The sequence below is a fragment of the Lonchura striata genome, chromosome 5, assembly GCF_046129695.1.
Source record: "Lonchura striata isolate bLonStr1 chromosome 5, bLonStr1.mat, whole genome shotgun sequence".
Lineage (NCBI taxonomy): Eukaryota > Metazoa > Chordata > Aves > Passeriformes > Estrildidae > Lonchura > Lonchura striata.
The window spans coordinates 45621267-45641234 of NC_134607.1; the positions used below are offsets into that span (position 1 = coordinate 45621267).

The window sequence follows — 19968 nt, forward strand, 5'->3', positions numbered from 1 at the left end:
CTAATTACGTTTGTTTATTTTCAGAAGCAACTTCATTTTCATTAAGAAATTGCAGATTCTGCAATAGTAATCTTTGCCAGTAGTTCAATAGCTCACACTCTGAACATTTGCTCTGCTACAGTAGTAATGAAAGTGAGCCTGAAAAATACCTTAGAAAAAGATTGTGGAATTTAGGAGTGCATGCAAGTGGCAAGCATCTTCCAATTCAGTGTTGGATCCAGTTGAGAAAGGCTGAGGAATGGTTGAAAGGAGTCTATGAATTTTGATAGGATTTTTTGCATATTTGTTTTCTCTTTTTACCTAGAGTTGATAAAGTATTAGCAAAAAGACATAAAGTGTCTTTTATAGAACATATGTAACCAGGAAAAAAGGAAGTATCCAGCATAAGCTTCCAGTGAGCAACAATAAGACAAACATTTTGGGTAACAACTACTAACAAATCAATCGTAAGTTACAGGAATAAAGCTTTAAATATCAGGGGAAAAAGAGCAATAAAGGAGAGGTTTGGAATATATTGCTGCTGCTGTTCCTGACTGCCCCTGAGCTTTCACCAGTATGTAGAAGGAAAGTGAGAATCCTGGGCTCTGTGTAGGTATTGTTCACATTGTAACACATTATTTAAATCATTTGTACAAGACATGGACATCCTCCAGCAGCAGCACACAAGTATGTGGGTAAATGAAGGAATTTAGCATATGGTAGCTCATTTCAGGCATGTCTAGATCTTGCTTAGGAGAGAGGGAATATCTGTGCGGTACGTGCACAGGTGGAGGAGTTGGCTTTACCTATGCTTTCCATGGAGCCAGAGCTGCTGAGGAGTGCTGTGCAAAAATAGCTTTGGTGGCTGCAGGGAGGGTTCTCTTAGGAGCAGCTTCCTGAAGGCAGCTGTGTGTTTACCTGGCTGGGACTCAGTGGTGTTGGGATGGGCCAGCTCCAGGCTTTTGCTCAGGGATCTGTGCATCCTGCTGCATTGTGCTGTGTAGACATGGCTGCTGCCCTGCATACCTAACCCTCATGTCAGGAGTCAGTGACCACATCAGGAGAAGGAAGCCAGGAGATTATACACTCAGGCAGAAACCAAAACTGTTATGTGTAATCACAGAGTCAAAGTATCACAGAATGTGTCAGGTTGGGAGGGACTGCAATGGATCATCTGGTCCAACCTCCCTGCTCAAGAAGGGTCATCCTGGATCACATTGCACAGAGTTGTGCTCCAGATGGTTTTGAATGTCTCCAGTGAGGGAGACTTCATGACCTCTCTGGGCAAAGTATTTCAATGCACGGTTACCCCCACAGTAAAGTTCTTCCTCATATTCAGGTGGAGCTTCCTGTGCATCAGTCTCTGCCCATTGTCTCTTGTTGTATTGCTGGGCACCACTTAGAAGAGCCTGGAAACCTCCCCTTGACACCCTGCCTTCAGGTACTGATAGACATTGACAAAGTCCCCTCTCAGTCATTTCCTTTCAAGGCTGAACAGGCTCAGCTCCCTCAGTCTCTCCTCATAAGAGAAATTCTCTTGAGTCCCTGAGTCATCTTCATAGTCTTTTGCTGAACTTGCTCCAGTAACTACATCTCTCTCTTATACTGGGGAGCCCAAAACTAGACAACTGGACACAGTGCTCCAGATGCTGCCTCACTGATGTCCTCAAACTGTTCACTGTTCTTTTTATTGTCTGGGATAGTTCAGTAAGTAATTTTGCTTCCAAAAGGACATTCATACATGTAGCTATTATGCATAACCCAAATAGTGTAGTATGGAAAGAATCTTAAAATACACACCTGTACAGAGCTGAACAGATGCCAGCTTAATGTTCACACCACAGGACTGGACATACCTCACATGTTCAGTCTAATTATCTCACCCAGTATGTTGAGTGCTTTCTTTGTGTGCACAGATTAAAGCATGGAAGTAAGACAAAATACTTCTGGCATCTGTAACTATGCTGAGGGCTCAACTCCTTAGTGCTGCAACCTCAGAAGCGGCTCTTATGCCTGTCGTCACCTTTCTATCAAATGGCATCAAAGTGCTGGATGGAATATATAGTCCCATAAATTTTTAATTGAGATACTTTTGGGTGATCTACCATCTACCAATTTTGCAAGTATAGCTTAATTTTATATTTATAAGTCCAATGCTGATGCTACAGAGGGCCTGGGGGCAAGTTTGCTGTTGCTTTCAATAAGCTAGGTCTGTCAGCTAAATACTAATCTCATTTCCATGCGTACCATAAGATGTAGAGTTGTATGCATACAAATGCAAGTAGAATTTGTTGCTGTAAAATTAATTTTTATCATTTACTTTCCAAATATTCTTATTTAGAAATGAGGGTTTCTGCCAGGGTTGAATTGATTCTAAAGGACGTGTAATTTTGCAGTTGTGTCTCTTCCTTTGTCCAAGCTTGTGTGGTACATCATGCAACAAATTCTGTTAGCTACTTCTTAGAGCTAGTAGACCTTGTGAAGTTATTGCATAAAGGTTTTTGTTTTATTTGTTGATTGTATGATTTTGGAAAGTTAAAGCAAGTACTTTAAACCTGAAAGCTTTGTTGAAGCCAAAGACAAAGTTACAGAGAAGGGCTTTGTGGCTGTTAATTTTGATTGTTTTGGTTTGATGCCAGCTATGGCTGAAATCGTTGCAGTGCAAGGTCAACAGAACTTCAACATGGTGGTGCCCTTTCAGGCATACTTTGAACACCTCCACACTCTTATTCTGTTAGTTTGCTTTTGCATCAGACATAGCATTACTTTAGACTGAAGAACCTTGTTTCAGTTGTCAGCTGTAGGTTTCATATATTCTATACCTTACAGAGAACTTTCTATAGACATTTACAAAGATGGTGTCTACTAATAGTGCTAGATAAAGCAGTTTGAGCTCAGAACTTTTTCAAGACATGCTGGAAAGAGTGGGTACTCACACATAATTTTTTCCCCTGTAAAGTGTATTACTCTTTATTTTTCCCTAGAGATTTTTTTCTCTACCTTGAATCAATAGGCTGTAATTGTATAATTATATAGTTTGACTACATAAAAGTAGCTAAAATTATAGTTTAACAAGACATTTTACATCTCTCAAATGTAAACACCTTTCTTTATAGGATTAATTTTTCACCTTTGAATAAGCATATTAGCTTATATACAGATATATACTATACATTATATAGTATATCTCATATACTGTACATGTTATACAGATATATACTATACTGCAATGAATTTAGGACCTATACAAGCACAGAATTCTTGCATATCCATGGAAATCTGATCACTAGTGACAATTTTGGAGTGATCTTCACATTTGGTAGTCAGTCACCAGACCAAAAGTTACTTCCAGAAGACACTTCCAGACCAAAAATTCCTGTAAATTCCTTTGACTTTAATAGTCACGATCTCTCTGCTCACAGGTATTTGCTCTGTATATTTTTTTCCACCTTGCAGAATACATGTTCATGTGATTTGCTCTGTGTTTGCACACTGATGGCAAGTAAGTCAGTGGTGACTCGGTTGACTACTCTGTGGTTATGACAGATTCATTTAACATGCTCTCACTGCTGAAAATCAGGGTACTGCAAAAATGTGCTCAGCCGTACTTGAGAAAGATTTTGTTTGGGGCTGTGAAAAGCATCTTCAATTTGGATATATTTTTAGTAGCAAAATTAACAGATATTTAAAATTTCCTGAGCTGCTTTTCTTATTTGATCTGTCTGTCAGCTTGACATGAATAGAACTTACACTTTTGTGCTTATGCCTACTATCTTTTTTGCTTCTTTCTTGCAAAGCAGGTTGAGTTAATGCATTAAGAGTCACAAAAGCTTTTGGGAGTCCCTTGGCATTTATGTGATTAAAAGAACATTGAGTTTAAATGCAGTGTTGCTGTTAGAAACTGTGATGTTTGAAAACAAGTCAGCTATTAAATCCATTTTCAGTAAGTAGATACAAGAACTTAATTTTCTTCTTAAAATGTTTAGGAAATTAGTATGGATGTTAATAATTTTGGAATAAAGTTCTAACTCTTTTTTGCTCTTCAGAAATAAATTTGAAATTAGCATGACTGTGAAGAAATAGTGCATTTTTGCCTTGAAATCAGAATTTTAAAATTTCACTGGCCAGTTGTCCCTGTCTCTTCTCTCAATGTGTTTTTGCCCCTACAGTTACAGAACTTGAGAAAGGTCTGATATCCTTTCAGCCCCAGGAGGATGCTCTCCTTTCTGAAGATATAGCCTCCCCTCATTAGTAGATACTTTAGGAGTTTTTCAGCTGATCATGTACACAAGAAGCTCATACCCCTCCTTGGCTAAAAGAACATGGGAGGCTCAGTGGCTCTCTGCATCACTCCCTGCAGTACAACTGTCACAGGCAGTAATTGGCCAGGCAATTAGTGGGGACACAGCCTGCTTCAGGGAATGGCATCAGGAGAAGCACCACACGATCCTGGTGCCCTCCCCAGGGGAATACCTGTTAGGCAGGACACCAGGGCTCTGTCTCTGGGCTGGCCCAGGGCAGCTTCTAAAGAGGCCTCACAGCTCAGAGTCATGAATTCTGACAGTGGACTGGCACAGGGCAGTGGTTCAGTAAACTCCCTGCTTACAAGAAAGTGAGGGTAGCCTGTGCTGTGATTAGTTGCTTCACCTTTGAGACTTGATAATCTCTGGATTTACTTAGCCAGTCTGTCTAAAGCTTTTCCCAGGATAAGTGGAAGAGAGTCCTGTGCCAGTTTCCCCTTTTGCAGTTTGCTTGGAGCATTGCAGCATTTTCAAAAGGATGAACTCTGCCTCCCCATCCTGAAGAGTATTTCATGGAGTGCTTCAAGTTTATGTTTTCTTTTCTGAGTCACCTGCTTGCCTTGGAGTAGAAGATGGCCTTTTTAGAGAAAGACAAAATGTTGGACTGGGGCTGAAGTCTACAGGTAATTGTGGTAAATATGTCCTGAGGACTAAGCTAGGCTTTTGTATATATTCTGGCTCTGGATGCTGGGGGGAGAAAAATGTCTAAGGTGGTCCTTTTCTATTCTCTGGATATTCTTCTAAGCCAGACAGTTCACAATTTGGGGTAACACAAGGCTGGGGAGAACACTATGGAGTGCTAGCCCTTGCCCCTGTACCCTAGCAAATCAGGACCGTTCTTGATTTGATAGATTGTGTTAGTGCCAAGTTCTCATTTGTAAGAGAAGCAGGACAAAGAGGTGTAAAATAGGAATGGAAAAGCCATAAAAGAGAGTCCCTTATTGCAGCCTGTGAATTTTGAAGAATATTAATGAACCAAGTGTGTCATATGAGGCAGCATAGACTAAAGGGTGTGGTTGAACAGTAATGATATGCTCAGCTTTTTTTTTTTTTTTTAAGTTTACTTTCAGAGAACTCCATCTCATGTAGTCCCAGCTAACATGTCAAAAAACCTCACTATCCCTGTTATGTTACCTGTGTGAAATCTCTGGATGACCGAAATTTGAACCAACAGCTTGAAAAAGAAATGAGCAAATACTCTCTTCAGCTAAAACAGGGAGCACTGAATGTGAATTTGTGTTATATGTTATAAAATAAAGTGGAAAGGAAATGGCTCATTATTGCACATCATTTTTTCTTAATAACTCCACATGAAATTAATAAACCTTAAACCCCCAGGTTTTAGAAGTTGTTCTAGATAAGAGTCAAATGACAGGGAAGGGGAAATAGGAAGGGCAAAGCATTAGGGCTTCAATTACATGTTTAACAATTATCTAAGCAGCAGTTTCTAGTTTCAGTGATCTCATCTTCTTAGCTGCATATTAAGCTTCAGCACTGTTAGTTAATTATGTTGAAAAAAACAGGAGTTCTTTTTCTGGCAGTGTTGAGCAAGTGTGCTTTTTGGGGCATTGATTTTTTGCACCATCTTTGTGACCACTAGCTTTGGTGGGAGGGAATTTATGCTTTGCCAACAAACACCAGACTTTCTGTGTGTTGAAGTTCCTGATTCTTTACCCCCAAAGAACTCCAGGGTTTTCAACTGAGATAAAATAAGTGGGCTGGACAGACATCATCTTTGCACAGAGCAAACCTAAGTTCAGATTATTCTGAAGTGATTCAAACATGGCATGGCATATTATGTGACTTCAGCTGTCTGGGAACTAACTTCTTTTGCAGCAGCAGAAAAGTCCTAGAAGTGCTTCATCCTCCTCTCTATCTGCTTGTTCTTTAAAGTAGCAAGAGGGTCTCCTTCATGAGAGAATGAACAACAGAAATAGTCTCACAAGAGACACAAAATTGTTAGTAGGAGTGTTCTCCAGGTCTTATTCTGGAAGTCATATTGCACCTGCAAGGTTGGCAGCTGCCATACACATTATCTTGTCTTAGCTGGGCTCCCCAGTCTTGGAGGTATAGTGTTACCTCTTGTGCAGCTTGAGATACATTTTCTGCTCCCTAACAAATGCATGATGATAATTTTATTTTGGTTACCCTTATGAGTTTTTCTGCAGAAACTCCTGGAAAAGCAAGCATAATTTCAAAATATTCATGAAGGGTTAAGCCTCCCTGAGCTCACTACGGGCCATGCTTTCTCTGAGCACGTCAAGCCTTGCATTAGAGGAATTTGCATGTAGTGGTACTGTGTGCTGTGACTGTCAACAGAAGTGTGAAGGCTGGTGTGTGTCTACCCCGAGTGCTCTAATGAGCAGCACCACATGTACTCAAACTATTGTTTATAAAGAGATTGTTTCAATCATTCACCCTCAGTGAAAGGTCTCAATGAGAAGAAGTGAGATGAGGGGAAAAAGGAGGCTATTGTTAAATATATTCACTTTGCAATCCCTGAAGGAAACGTCATTTCACTGAGCCTAAATGCTTTTCAAAGTGCAAGACTAAAAAAAAATCTTCAAGAAGGTAAATCTGAAGAATTAAACTTTGTTATTTTATTTAGAAATGCTGTTGGTTGTGAATAGGGTCACTGCCTTTGTTGGAAGTAAGTGAATCACCTATAATGAGACTTGGCTATCGAATTTTACTCCTCTGCTTTTGATCTATTCACAAGCTCATCATGAGATTTATTTGTTGTTCAAAAAATCTCCCTGCATTTCTGCTCAATAATGTTCCCGCATGAATAGCTGTCAAATAGCTAGTATTGCTTGAGGTCTGGGCTCCAACACTGGGCGGTATTGGCTAGTTGCCTGGGTTACCTTTGTTGCATCTATCTGTTTCTTGTAGCAGAGCATTCCTGATACTACTCAACACACTGTGAATTTTGAATAATTCAGTCAAATGTGAAATGCCAGCTGTGTTTTGGGTTTTTTTGTGACTACTGATATTTTAGAGATTGAAAAATAAGCAACTATTCAAAAATTTATTTGCACCAGCTCTGAATGATGAAAGAAAGCACAAATAAGAGTCACATATATTTCTGAGTTGAGAGTTGCTTGTAATTTGAGCACCTTTTACACGGGGAATGAAAACACTTTTATTTCATTAATTCTTAGGATTAATTTCTAACAATGGGATTTTTAAAAGTCTTTCAGTGGTATATAATTATTTATTTATGAGATAATTACAACTATATGAGAGATTTAATCTCTCAGTGAATATTTTTAGAGCAAAAATACCAAAGGACTCCTAAAGGAACTTAGTCTTTGCATATGGTGGACATATCACACACATTGGAATTGAGTGGTTCATTCAAATATCCTTTGAAATCTGAAATCTTGTAGAAACAAGGTAAATATATTTTCTTAAGTATATTTATTTGGTGCTGGTCTTTCAAGTACTTACATGTATTAATAGTTCTATTGTCTTCAAGGCAACTAATTTTATATACATATAAAGTGATTGTTTGTGCTATTACACATCAGCTTGGGGCTGTGGCCCATGACATTGGCAGTTCCATGTAGTGGTGAGTCTTCTGCCCATGTATCAGAATTGCACTCATGTTATTACATAACCTCTCATTCTTCCTCCCTTGTGGCAGGGAGCACAAGTGAATTAGCTCTTAACATGCTTGGTGTTCTCAGGACTCACCCTGGCAACATTTTCCTAAGGTACTTCCAAAAAACAGATAAAATCTCATGCTATGCTTTATGCTGAAAATTGCCAAGTGAGGCAAGTATGAATCTCTAGCTAGACCATAAGAAAATTAAACAAAGTGGAATGGCTTGAAAGGCCTTTTTATGAACAAGTCAGATTTTCTACTACTGACTCTGTGGCACTAGGACTCAACACTATGCACAAGTTCTTTGCACAGATCCCAAGAGGGAGATTCTCAAATGCAAAATGATGTGGTGTGAGAAGGGATTTTCAAAGGCTTAGAAACCAGACAGGTGAGGAGAATTGAGCCTATCAGACCTTTTTTCCTGCCTTTGAAAATATCTAAGCATCCTCGAATAACGATTTTTTCTGTTAGCTGTCATAGCTGTCACTGATTTTTTCTTTTTCTTGTGATAGTCCATTTTATAATGCAGGGCAGTATCTGAATACAAAGAAGAGACACTCTATTTACCCTGGAGACTAGGTTTGGAATTTGCCAAGGCTTGATGTTCTCTATATCTTTCCTATCAATAGCAGGACAACTGATCTGACTCCTAAAATCACGTATACACTTGGCCAGATAAGCTACCCCAGTATTTTGTCTCTGACCCAGGCAATTGCAGAAGTCTGCAGGACAGCGTGTTGAAAGCCATACAGTGGTATTTTCCTGATATACTGCTTTGCTCGCCAAAGACTTTTGATTCAAGGGCTCTGAAGGAAGAAATCTGCTATATTAGTATTTTATAGCCCTTAATTGGATTTTCTTCCATGCATCTGTTGAATAATTTTGAACCCATTAGATAATGTTTCATGAGCATGACTGTAAATATCCTTCATATATTTTTGAATAAATAAGAGAAATAGAATTAAGTGATACTGAAGACGATCTTGTGCTCCTGGTAGTCTTGATTGATGTCTCTTGGTATAAAAATTCTTTCTAATCCCTCATTTGGCATTTTGATTCTTCATCTCATTTTGCTGATTTGACTAACAAAGCAGCATTTTACTGTAAGGGTCTTTGAGAACTTCAGAATTTATACAACATGGATAGCCACCTTTCCTACTTCAAGAGCCTATCTATAATTGTAGCGAATACACACCACCCCAAAGGTGGACTTGAAAGTAAAGTAGAGATATTGCTTTAGTTTGTAGAGGAACCAAATATCTGGGGCCACAGTCTAGGGAGTATGTCAAAGACAAGTCCAAGATTTCAATGAGCCTGGATGACCCTGTTTGTGCCCGTATTCACCAGCCTACATGTAGCAGCAGTGTAATAATCAACTTTGTCTTCAGGTGAGGCTTCAAAAAATATTTTCGTCTCACCAGCCACTTCTTTGTTCAGTCATTCCCACTCCAGTGTGCTTATCCACTGTGTAATATAGAATGTCACAACTGTAGTTTACCATACAAAGAGATGCATTTACTGGGGTATCTATGTGTGTGGTCTATAAAAAGTGTCACTTTATAGTTAATATTTAAACTCCTTATCAGTATGTCTCAATGTCTGTAGGCTTGAGAGCACAACTTACCAAAGCCTGCAAACTCCAGTGCACTGAGCCACCTTTGCACGTCTGAGTAGACGTGTGGGGGGAACCGTGTATTGCTGACTACCTATCTGAAGATGGCAGCATTGGGTGAGCTTTGCACTTTCTTGGCTAAGCAGGGCACTCTTAAATACAAGACTGTAGCTGTTGCATGTGGCAAATTTATAAATCAGCTTTTAATTTGAAAGGCTTTTCTTAATGCTGCAGTTTGATATCACAAGTTAGTAGTAGGCAAACATATTGCCATTTATGTGTTATATCTTAGTTAGTTATACTGAGAGTTCAAGTCTTATAAATAGTAAAGATTGGCTCTCACCAGCAAGTGTTAGCTCATAAATATGACTCCCTTTTATTACAGTAACAATAATAATAATTTTTGAACCAATGTAAAAGAAGCTCTGTCTTTAAGTACTATTTATCCATCAAAGAGGAAGTGGAATCAAGTCCTACCTGTCTTGTGGATACTGCTCACCCTGGACAGCAGGGATTGCTCTCTCTGGTGCTTATGTTAGCTCCTCTGCTTTCTGTGGTTTCCAGCCCCCAGAGTGCACATCCTCAGAGGAGTGCAGAACATTTCTCCTCCTTCCCTCTGGCCCTATAGATTCCTAAGTGGGCATTTGACTTTCTCCTGGGAGCAGCATGATGTTGGTTTGATCTTCTTCATCCTAAGAAAGGTCAATAGTAGAGCTGCCCTGCATGTGGGGGCTAAGTGCTGCTCTTTCAGAGCTAAAACATACAAACACCAGACTCCTTTTTAGCCGCTGTTGGAAAAATGAAAATAATCATGATCACTGTGTTTTATCAGAAGTCTAATCCTGCTGTATGTCTATCAGAATGTTAATGTTAGCAACATAAGAACTACTACCTGATAAATTCCTTTAAGGAGCTCTGAGGAAGAGGGGGACAAATTCAAAGATGTTAGTAGGATTTAAGTGTAAAGCTGAGGATTTAGTTTCTAACTGTGTCAGCATGTATACAAACAGGACTGTGGTCTATTGATAGCTCTTCTGGCAAAATATTTAGGCAGGGAAGCCAAGTTTGTACTCTTTGTGATAGGTCTCTCAGCTTCACTCATTACTTCTGTGATGCCTTTGTCATTTTGTCTTATTGGCTGTTTGTCCCTGAGACAATAGTTTTGGAAACCAGTTGTCTTGCCTGCCTCCTAAGTGGTCACATCAGCTCACTGGATGTACTGAAAAATTTTATGCTAGCTTAATTTGCCTGAGTCAATAGCAAAGCCAGAGTTGGAAATTTGATATTTTGGGTTTGTTTCTTTGTTTTGTTTTATTTTATGATATTGTGCTTTCACCTCCCTTTCTGGATATCTGTGCATTTGACTACTGGATGGAATCAGACTTGAGACGTTTGAAGTCTCTGCCACTGGTTCCTTCTTCTCAGCTGACTGAGCAGGTTTGGATCAGACATAGGGCTCATGTTTTTATTCTTTTTTTTTTATTATACCCGCCTACATAATGCTATGATGTATGAATCACTAGCTGTACATAAACTTTTATGAGGCTAAGCAGTTAATAATTTCTGAATTTCTAGAGATTGGTTGAACTTAAAAGAGCTGTTAATTTCTGGTCCTCTATATTTAATGTGATACCCAATCTGGAAGAGTTGGGAGTTAAGGAGGAAGTGATTGGGAAAAAAACCAACATTGTATTGGGATGTATTGTGAAGTTACTTTAAAAAATAAAATTTAGTACAAAATATTGGATAATTTCTTATCCTAAACTAATTTCTTCTGCAAAGACATGTAAGTCTTTTAGGTTCAGTGGAGTTATGCCCCTTTGCACAAATCCTGAAATTGTCAGATGATGTAATAAACACAAACTATATATGTGTGTATATATACACATATCCCTATATAAACATATATAGGGATATGTGTATATATATGTGCAATATTTTTGGATAACTTAGAACTCAACTTCCTAAAACCTTCATATGTAGAAATAGTTACTATCTTAATCTTAACTGTTTGATCTAATATCAAAAATCATGTGATGTGTTGTAAAAAAAACCAAAGTAAAATTCAGCGCCATAGGAGCAGAAGTGACTGTGATCATTAGCATTTAGTGGGCAGTGGCTGTCAGTGCTTCTTATGATTTTCCTAATATTTAACTTTATTAGCTAGGTACAGCAAAGTTAGATACAATACTGTTATGTTGATTTAACAGACCTCTTTTCACAGCTTGTCATCAGTTTTACAGGTCAGACACATTATCTGATGGAATGTGGACCTAAAAAACAATTGTTATTGTTCAAGTGAATTCATTGGTCATGTGAATTCATTTGACTGAATGTAATTTTCTTTCTGCAATTTAAGAAGCCAAATGCCATATTTCTTTTTTATGATAGAATAAAATCTAGTGAAGACTAAGGCCTCAACTCAAGAAGGCTCTTAAGCACATACATATGAGTAAATTCATTCTAGCTCAAGACAACTCAAGTGTGTTTCAGACTTTAATGTGCTATCAGCTTGAGCTTAATATGGAGTGCTCTGCACTACATCTTAGAGATCTTCAGATATTCTTAGACAGTCAGACCAACTACCTTGCAGGATTTTGTTTTAAGGCATCTCATTTATTTCTGAAGGTTTCAAAAACCTCTCTAGGTTACCATCAGCACCTTTGATACCTAAAAATGATCTTGCTTGTCTAACTGTCCATTCCTGTGAACTGCTTGTGTACCCAGACAAAGAACAAAATCCCAAATTTTTGTGCAGAGCTTCCTTACTGCTGAACATGGCATTTAAATTACTTAGCAGCAATAATATACATAATCTGAGATTATATTCAAAGTAGGTAATTATAAAGAAGTGAGACAGGCGAGTGAATGTGGTACTGATTGTTATTGCTGAAGTGCCTGTTTGCAACTACACTATTTGTACTGAATATCTGTATATTTTACAGTGCTATTTCTTTACGATTGAATTTGGCCTTTGCAAGCAAGAAGGACAACTGCGTGCTTATGGGGCAGGACTTCTGTCTTCTATTGGAGAGTTAAAGGTATGTACCCTTAAAGCATAGTAAAATTTTAAGTGTAACAAAAAAAAAAGTTGATATAAATATATTGACTTTCAAATAACAGTTAAAATTCTCAAGATAAAAAGCTTGTATTTAAAATATGGTATTGACCTAAAAGCTTTGTTTGAAATATCAGCTGGCACTTGAAGCATGAAATGGACTTGTAAGGCCCAAAGTACCAAAGCAACTATAAACTAAAAAACTGATTTCTGTTTGAATTTTCATTTCTTGTCAAAGGAGGCTCAAGGGTTCTAACAGGTAAGAGTGCCTTGGGCTCTAAAAGCTTTGTTTGGGTAAGGAGCACATATTTTTAATATCCACAAAAAAAGTGCTAGAAATCAGATATGATTCTAAGTAATCCAGTGTATTTGAGTGGATTAATTATTGATGTGAAAAGAACAGCATTCATTAAGGTCCTAATTCAGTAAATTAAACATATTTAAAATTAAGGAATGCATATTAACTCACATTGAACTTGCCTATGTTACAATACATAGAGCCCTGTTCTTTTAAGGGTGAAAGTGTTTAACCTTGTATGGGTGAGTAGTTGAAGTGGATAATTTATTGCCTCTTTTAATGCCTAGAAAACATGGGAAACAGGCAAAAGGTATTTTGTCACAGCTGTGGTATTTTCAGACATACTACATCTCTCAGTTAATAAGCAAGATGGGAGGGAAGAGTAAATTGAGTGAAGAGTACCATCTTCAGAGACCCAAATGAACTCTTGGTGGCTTTGCAGGTAAACATTTGGAATTAGAAAGCATATATGGAAAAGTATTAAAAACTATTTCTATATCCATTTTTTATTTGTATTTAAACATCTCTCCACCCTTCTGGGCTGGCTTTCAGTGAGCTACTTGGCAGTTTAACAGAAGCATCTCTGTCTCTTTTTGCTGTGTGTTTTACCTGTAACTGTGAATATTTGTGGTGAAGCTCATTAGTAAAACTGCTATACTTCCAGTAGTAAAAAATGTTGAAGAAAATTACCTTCTCTAGTATTTTTTCATTGATTGCATTAGAGTTGCTCTCAGTTCTCTGCATACTCCAGCCACAGAAATATTCTGTATCTGTCTGGCAATATTTGATACTCACAGTGCAAAGATGTTTGAATGAAAAGAGATGAAGATGCCCCACTTGTTTTCCTTTGGCTCAGCAACATTCAGTGCTAAGCCCCAAACTCTGAAGGATTCTGTAAAGAATCAGGCCTTTTATTTAAACTAATAGTTAAGGTTGCTAGGTCATGACCCTGAAGATACCTACCATATAATTTACAAAATCTAAGGGCATAAAAAGAAGAAATGAATAGTCAAGAACATAATAAATCTTCTACCATCCATGTCATAAACAAATGCATTATTCTTGTCAAGTCTGCATATTTGGTACCACACATTTGTGACCCCAGATCTGGGTTCTTTGCTCAGCAGTAAACACAGAGTATAAACATGAAAAATAATCCTTTTGAAAAGCAATGTTAAAAGCTAAATAATCTGACATTAACAGATTATATTGATCTGCTACAGTGTTATGGTCAGATATATACCATAATGATTTTGTTGTGATTCAATATTATATACTTTTCTGTTAATCTACATATGTATTTTGTAGATATGATGCCAGAAGGGACTACTAGATCATCTGATTTGACTTCTTGTGTATCATAAGATACTAAATTTCACCAGATCTTCCAAATATTGATCTTAAGTAAGAAATTTCCATTACTGATAAACTAAGCACTTGTGTGCTGTGGGAACAGAACGGCACCATACCACAAGTAGATATAGTCTCCATGAAGGGACTGATAAAGTGAAAAATATTCAAAAAGCCTGTGAAAGTGTGCTCCAGGGTAGAAAAGAAAGTAAAAGTTAAGGGAAAAAATGTGAAAAACTACTAAGTTTTCTGATAAAATGACCATGGGAGAAGCTATTTCTAGACCACAATCCTGCCATGAATGTGCTTCTTCTCAGCAAAATATTTTTAGGGAGGTGCTTGGGAAGGAGAGTGTCTGGGCACCATTGTGGTGGGCACCACATATGCTGAGCACCATATGTGCCAGCATATATGGGCACCATACTGTGAGAATGTCACTCTCACAGTAGGGAGTGACAAGCCATTGTCAGTCTCTACTGTTTCTTGGGAAAAAAGTCTCCCTCCTAGCACCTACTGGGAGGACAAATTTCTTCCTTGACGTGAAGGAAGGTCATGCTAATAGATTGTTGTTGAGATCCTGATTGTAACTGAAATCCTTATTGATGGCAGCAATTGCTCTGAAAATGGTGAGAACAATACTGGCTATTTCAGTGGTGAGTGGGGATGAGTAGGAGCCTCAGACTGCATGGCCATGATGTCTCCATCATGTGTGCAGCACTCGTACTTCTCACAGGTGTCAGAGTGAAGACATCCTTCCAGAAATAACTTCTGCCATGCTTTAGACGGGGATGGCTGTGGCCCATAGATGTTCAAATACTTATGTATCCCTGCCACTTGGAAGGCCGATCTTGAAATGTTGAGTTTTGCTACCTTGACTTTAGAGTAATAGAATAGTTTAGACTGGAAAAGTTCTCTAAGATGATCAAGTCCAATTGTCAACCCAGCACTGCCAAATATGCCAGTAAGTCATGTCCTCAAGTGCCAGATCCACACAACATTTAAACACCTCCAGGGATGGTAATTCAACCACTTTCCTGGGCAGCCTACTCCAATGTTTGGCAACCATTTCAGTGAATAATTTTTTCCTAATATCCAATCTAAACTTCCCCTGGCACAACTTGAAGACATTTTTACTTCTCCTGTCACTTTTCACTTGGGAAAAGAGGCCAACCCCCGCCTGGCTACAATCTCCTTGTAGGTAACTACAGAGATTGAAAAGGTCTCCCCTGAGTTCCCTTTTGTCCAGGCTAAACAAACCCAGTTCCCTCAGCTGCTCCTCATCATTGTGCTCCAGACCTTCCCGCACTTCACTGCCCTTCTCTGGACACTCTCCAGAACGTCAATGTCTTTTTTCTAGTGAGAGCCCCAAAACTGGGCATGGATTTGAGGTATGGCCTCACCACTGCCAAGGGACAGTCACTGCCCTGGTCCTGCTGGCCACGCTATTGCCAATACAAGCCAGGATGCTGTTGGCCTTCTTGGCCACTTGGGCACACGCTGCCTCCTGGTCAGCTGTTGTTGCCTGGCATTCTCAGGTCCTTTTCTGATGTGCCACTTTCCAGCCACTCTTTGCTGCTTGGGGTTGATGGCACCCAAGTGCAGAATCTGGCACTTGGCCTTGTTGAACCTCAACAACAGGCCTCAGTACATTGATCCATCCTGTCCAGATCGCTCTGCAGAGCCTTCCTGTTCTCCATCAGAGCAATGCTTCAGCCCAAATTGGTGTTCTCTGCAAATTTACTGAGGGTGCCCTTGAGACCGCACAAGCATTTTTTATTAATATGCTTTTGTGAGCAAGAAGAAAAGCCTTTCTCCAACTTCTGTCCCTATCAGCTCTCTTCAATGCAGCAGTATGCACATGAAATAAAATGGTGGCAAAATTTATGTATAATTTGTATAAATTTCTAGAAGTATATGAGTCTATTTGTAGGGTAGAAATGGTGAGCAGTACTTGGGCTGTTTGGAGGACTGAATGACTTGTTCAGTCATCCCTGTTTCTGTATTACACTGCTCCACTTCACAAATCTGGTCAACAGCTCTACTAACAAATAACTGTAAAAGATAGAGAAATTTGTGCACCAGGCTATCACTATAGGAATCCCTTGCAATCTTCTTCCCCACTCAGTATTTAGACCTAAAATTTCAGATAATGAAAAATGCATCTCCTTATGTGCATGCTATGAAAGCATCAAGTAAAAAAAATATAAAGCACAAGAAAATAAGGAGAAAGAGAAGATTAAAAATGAAGCCTGGGGGGAATCAAATAATACAGTAAGTAGTTATAAAATGTTCTGCCTAATCTAGTCAGGTTAACTCTAGCTAACACTATTACACAGTATGTATTTGTGGCTTAGAGATAAGGTAGAAATAATGTACATTTCAATTATTAAAACTGTTTCTAAAAAGCAGTTCAAATGTCTTTGGAAACTTTAATCGATTTAATTTGTGTGATGCTCTCTTGAACTCTTTCATTAAAGGAGTCTCCTATCAACTTCAGTTGGCTGTAGATCAAGTCATACGTCCCTGTTATATGCTTCTATACTGAACAGAGAGGTAGACTTAAAATCTCTCTCTATAAATTTTTGAAGTCAAATACAGTATCCATTTGTATTATTTTGTTTTAATGATAATTTAAGAAGTGCCAGCATTAGACTGTATAACCAAAAATAATAAAATGCAAATTTTTCTCTGTTTTCTGAAGAGGATGAAGAAAACAACTGGATCCCAGATGCTAATTTTGAGACTCTTTAAACAGAGAGATTTTCTCTATTTTTCTAGACAATATATAAAATTACACTACTGAAAATTTTTTGGTAATACAGGACACTGTCATATTCAGAATATATTTTGTAGATGAGCAGGAAAACATTTAAGAGTAGGTTTTTCAAGACTCTATGTACTCCCCCTGGGAAAACAAGGTGATAAAATCAGTACTGGCACACACACACTTCTCACCTGTGTTCCTATTCTTCTCTCCTGTACTTCTCAGACTGTGCAGTATTTATAACTCATCCCAAGTTTTCCCCTTGCTAGCTGAAGATTTTACTTTTTGGGTTTTGTTTCATTTATTTTCTTTCTCAAAGCTGAAAAGCTCTGAGTTGTATTATTGCAATCCATTTTTATACTCAAAGGAGGAATTACCGGACCAAACTCTTTTTTCATGTGTCAGTGATAGTGGTCACTTAGGAAATGATTCAGAGCTGTGCAGTGTAAATGCCTGGTGCTGTCTGACATGCCACCACTGCAGAAATGTGTAAAAGGCTTCTTTAGATCCTGTGCTGTATATTCCATTCTCTGTACAATGCATCAGACAGCCTAGGTCTTAGACACCTATTGTTAGGTACCTCAATCACTCTTTTAACCTTTCATCTGGCAGGGAGTGGAGGCATTTTTTAATTGTTATGCTTATTTTCAGTACAAATGATTGTCTGCTTCTTAAGCTGTCTGATACTGCTGCTTTTCCTGACAATCAGTGATGATTAATTTTGAAGTTTCACTCCAAATTCTTATTTCTTCAACCAAAGAAGACTCACCAATGGTATTACTAGCATTACCAGTAAAGTCTGTATGAATGGGCCATTAGAGACAGTTATCACAGATCCACAAGATGGTGAGATGCACTACTTTACCAAAAGCTATTTTCCATGAGTGATAATCCTAACATCTGATTGGAGGTGGATAACATAGAGGTTTCTCATGGAGAAATACATATTCTTACTCATTTGAATTCACTAAAGAACTGAATGTCCAACCAAACCATAAATGTATTCAAAAAACACAGGCCGGAAGGTGAAAGCTTTTGGACTCACCCAACAATTTTTTTTTGTTGTTGAGATTATGTACTTCAAAATGTTGAGATTGCCAAGGACCAGCATTTTACAGTACTGTAAAGTTTCTGTTAAATGCTCTGGTCAGCTTTGAGTCAGTGTCTTGATTGATCATTCTAGTTCATACTAGATACTTCATGGTCTCTCTGAAGGTTTGTCTGGAGGCTCATTTCAATTGCTGAACTCTGGCATTGATGGTGTCAGCATATCAGCTTAATACCAGATGTTACAGGTGCCAGGCTGTGCAAGTTGAAAACACCATCCAGACTTGCAAAGATGGAAACATTGCTTTGGTAGCCATGACAATTCCTACTTGATCTAAGAGTCAAAAAGAACTTGGAGGAGAGACAGGTATCTCGGGTGGGAATTCAGCAGAATTTATACCTTTTGTTTCCAAACTGCAATCCTAAGAATGACTCACCTGTTGTCACCTAATTTTGAAGGCATGTCTGAATACTTTACCCTTAGTTTACAGGGTGCACATGTGCTGCTGTTCTCACATTCCACTCTGCAGAGTTGCTTTGTGAAACAGCAGTTCTAGTCATAGATAGTCCCAGATCTGAACTGGGATCCAGAAAGAATCAATTATTTCATATGGATAATCTGAGGAGAATAACTAGAAAGGCTTTCTTGGAGGACATCCCCTGTGATAGCATCAGCCTTTCCTTCTCTTTAAACTCTCTTGTTTTATAAAATTAGGGCTCAGTGACTAGAGCAGTTGTTCACAATGTAGGAACCACAGGCTGGATCCTTTCTCGATGCTGATAACTTCAGCAAGGACTAGGCCTGGCCCATCAGAGGCCATTAGTAAATAGAGAAATTATCAGTGTCCTCCTTTCTGTGGAAACTTTCACAGTACAGGAAAGAATCCATGAGCTGGAAGTAGCCAGTTCCTACAGAATCATGGCCTGTATCATCATCTTCATTCTCTGCAAGGAATCAACATCACTCAGTCCATTCAGAGTTTTGAAACTGTGTGCTTTAGACATTTCAGCCGCCAAGTCTCACCTGGAAGCACAAAGGTGCCTTAAGAGGAGATTTTTATCTATAAATACCCTCCCAGGGAATCTATTATAATTCCAAGTGAAAAAAGGCAAATTCATTTTGATAGAAGGAGGTAAATGCCTTAATTTATAAGTATTCAACCACACCATGGTTCTGCAAAGAGAAAGTGACAACAGGCAGAGGCCTAATAGGTGAGCGTGTTCCTGCAGTCCTTCTAGAAGAGGATGATGGTCGAGAGACCATTTTTTATATTTGTTTTCAAACCTGTTTAACTGATGGCCGGCTAGAAAAAGCAAACTTTGTGAGAAGGAAAAGATATATGTACTAAGGAAAGTTAATTCCCTGACATTTTAAGATTCCATGCATTAATTTTTCACGTATTTCTTTTTGGAGAGAGAGGAGGTGGGAGGAAGAGGCTCTTGTTCCAGTTTTCTGTCCTGCTATTTGGAGACTTCAGGCTGAGAGTTAGTATTATATTTTCAGAGCTTTTCACAGGGGTTTAGGAATGAACATAAGCAAGAGCAAGGATAAAATGTGTGGTGAATACCTTAAGGTTAATACTTTACTCCACTGTAAAGAATGTCCACACAGATAGAAACTAAAAAATCAGAAGCACCTTCAGACCTCAGGGATCTGCTTCCTCCCTGTCATTTCTTTATGCTTTTCATTCACATTCATATCTTCACTCTATATAGATATCAGGGGAATAAAGAAGGTTGAAAGGTGACCTAAATATGCTCTGCTTCCTTACCTTATACTTCTGTAACAGAGGACTGAGAATGAAAATATGTGTGCTCTAGAAGATAGGTAGATCCAAACACCAACACAAATATTCAAGTTGAAAGGGGAGCAAGAAAACATATTCCTGGAAAATGTCTCAGTACCTGATTTTCAGTTCTGAACCTCTCTCTTCTAGTGACTTGCGCAAGTC

At 38.5% G+C, this 19968-nt stretch overlaps 1 protein-coding gene across 1 annotated transcript in view; it reads left to right on the top strand.

Annotated features, from left to right (window-relative positions):
- Positions 1–19968, top strand: part of TPH2 (tryptophan hydroxylase 2) — a 49530-nt gene that overhangs the window by 28196 nt on the left and 1366 nt on the right. The window contains exon 9 of the mRNA XM_021528980.3: positions 12445–12540. Within this exon, the coding sequence (XP_021384655.2) occupies positions 12445–12540 (96 nt within the window). The remainder of the gene's footprint in view (positions 1–12444; positions 12541–19968) is intronic.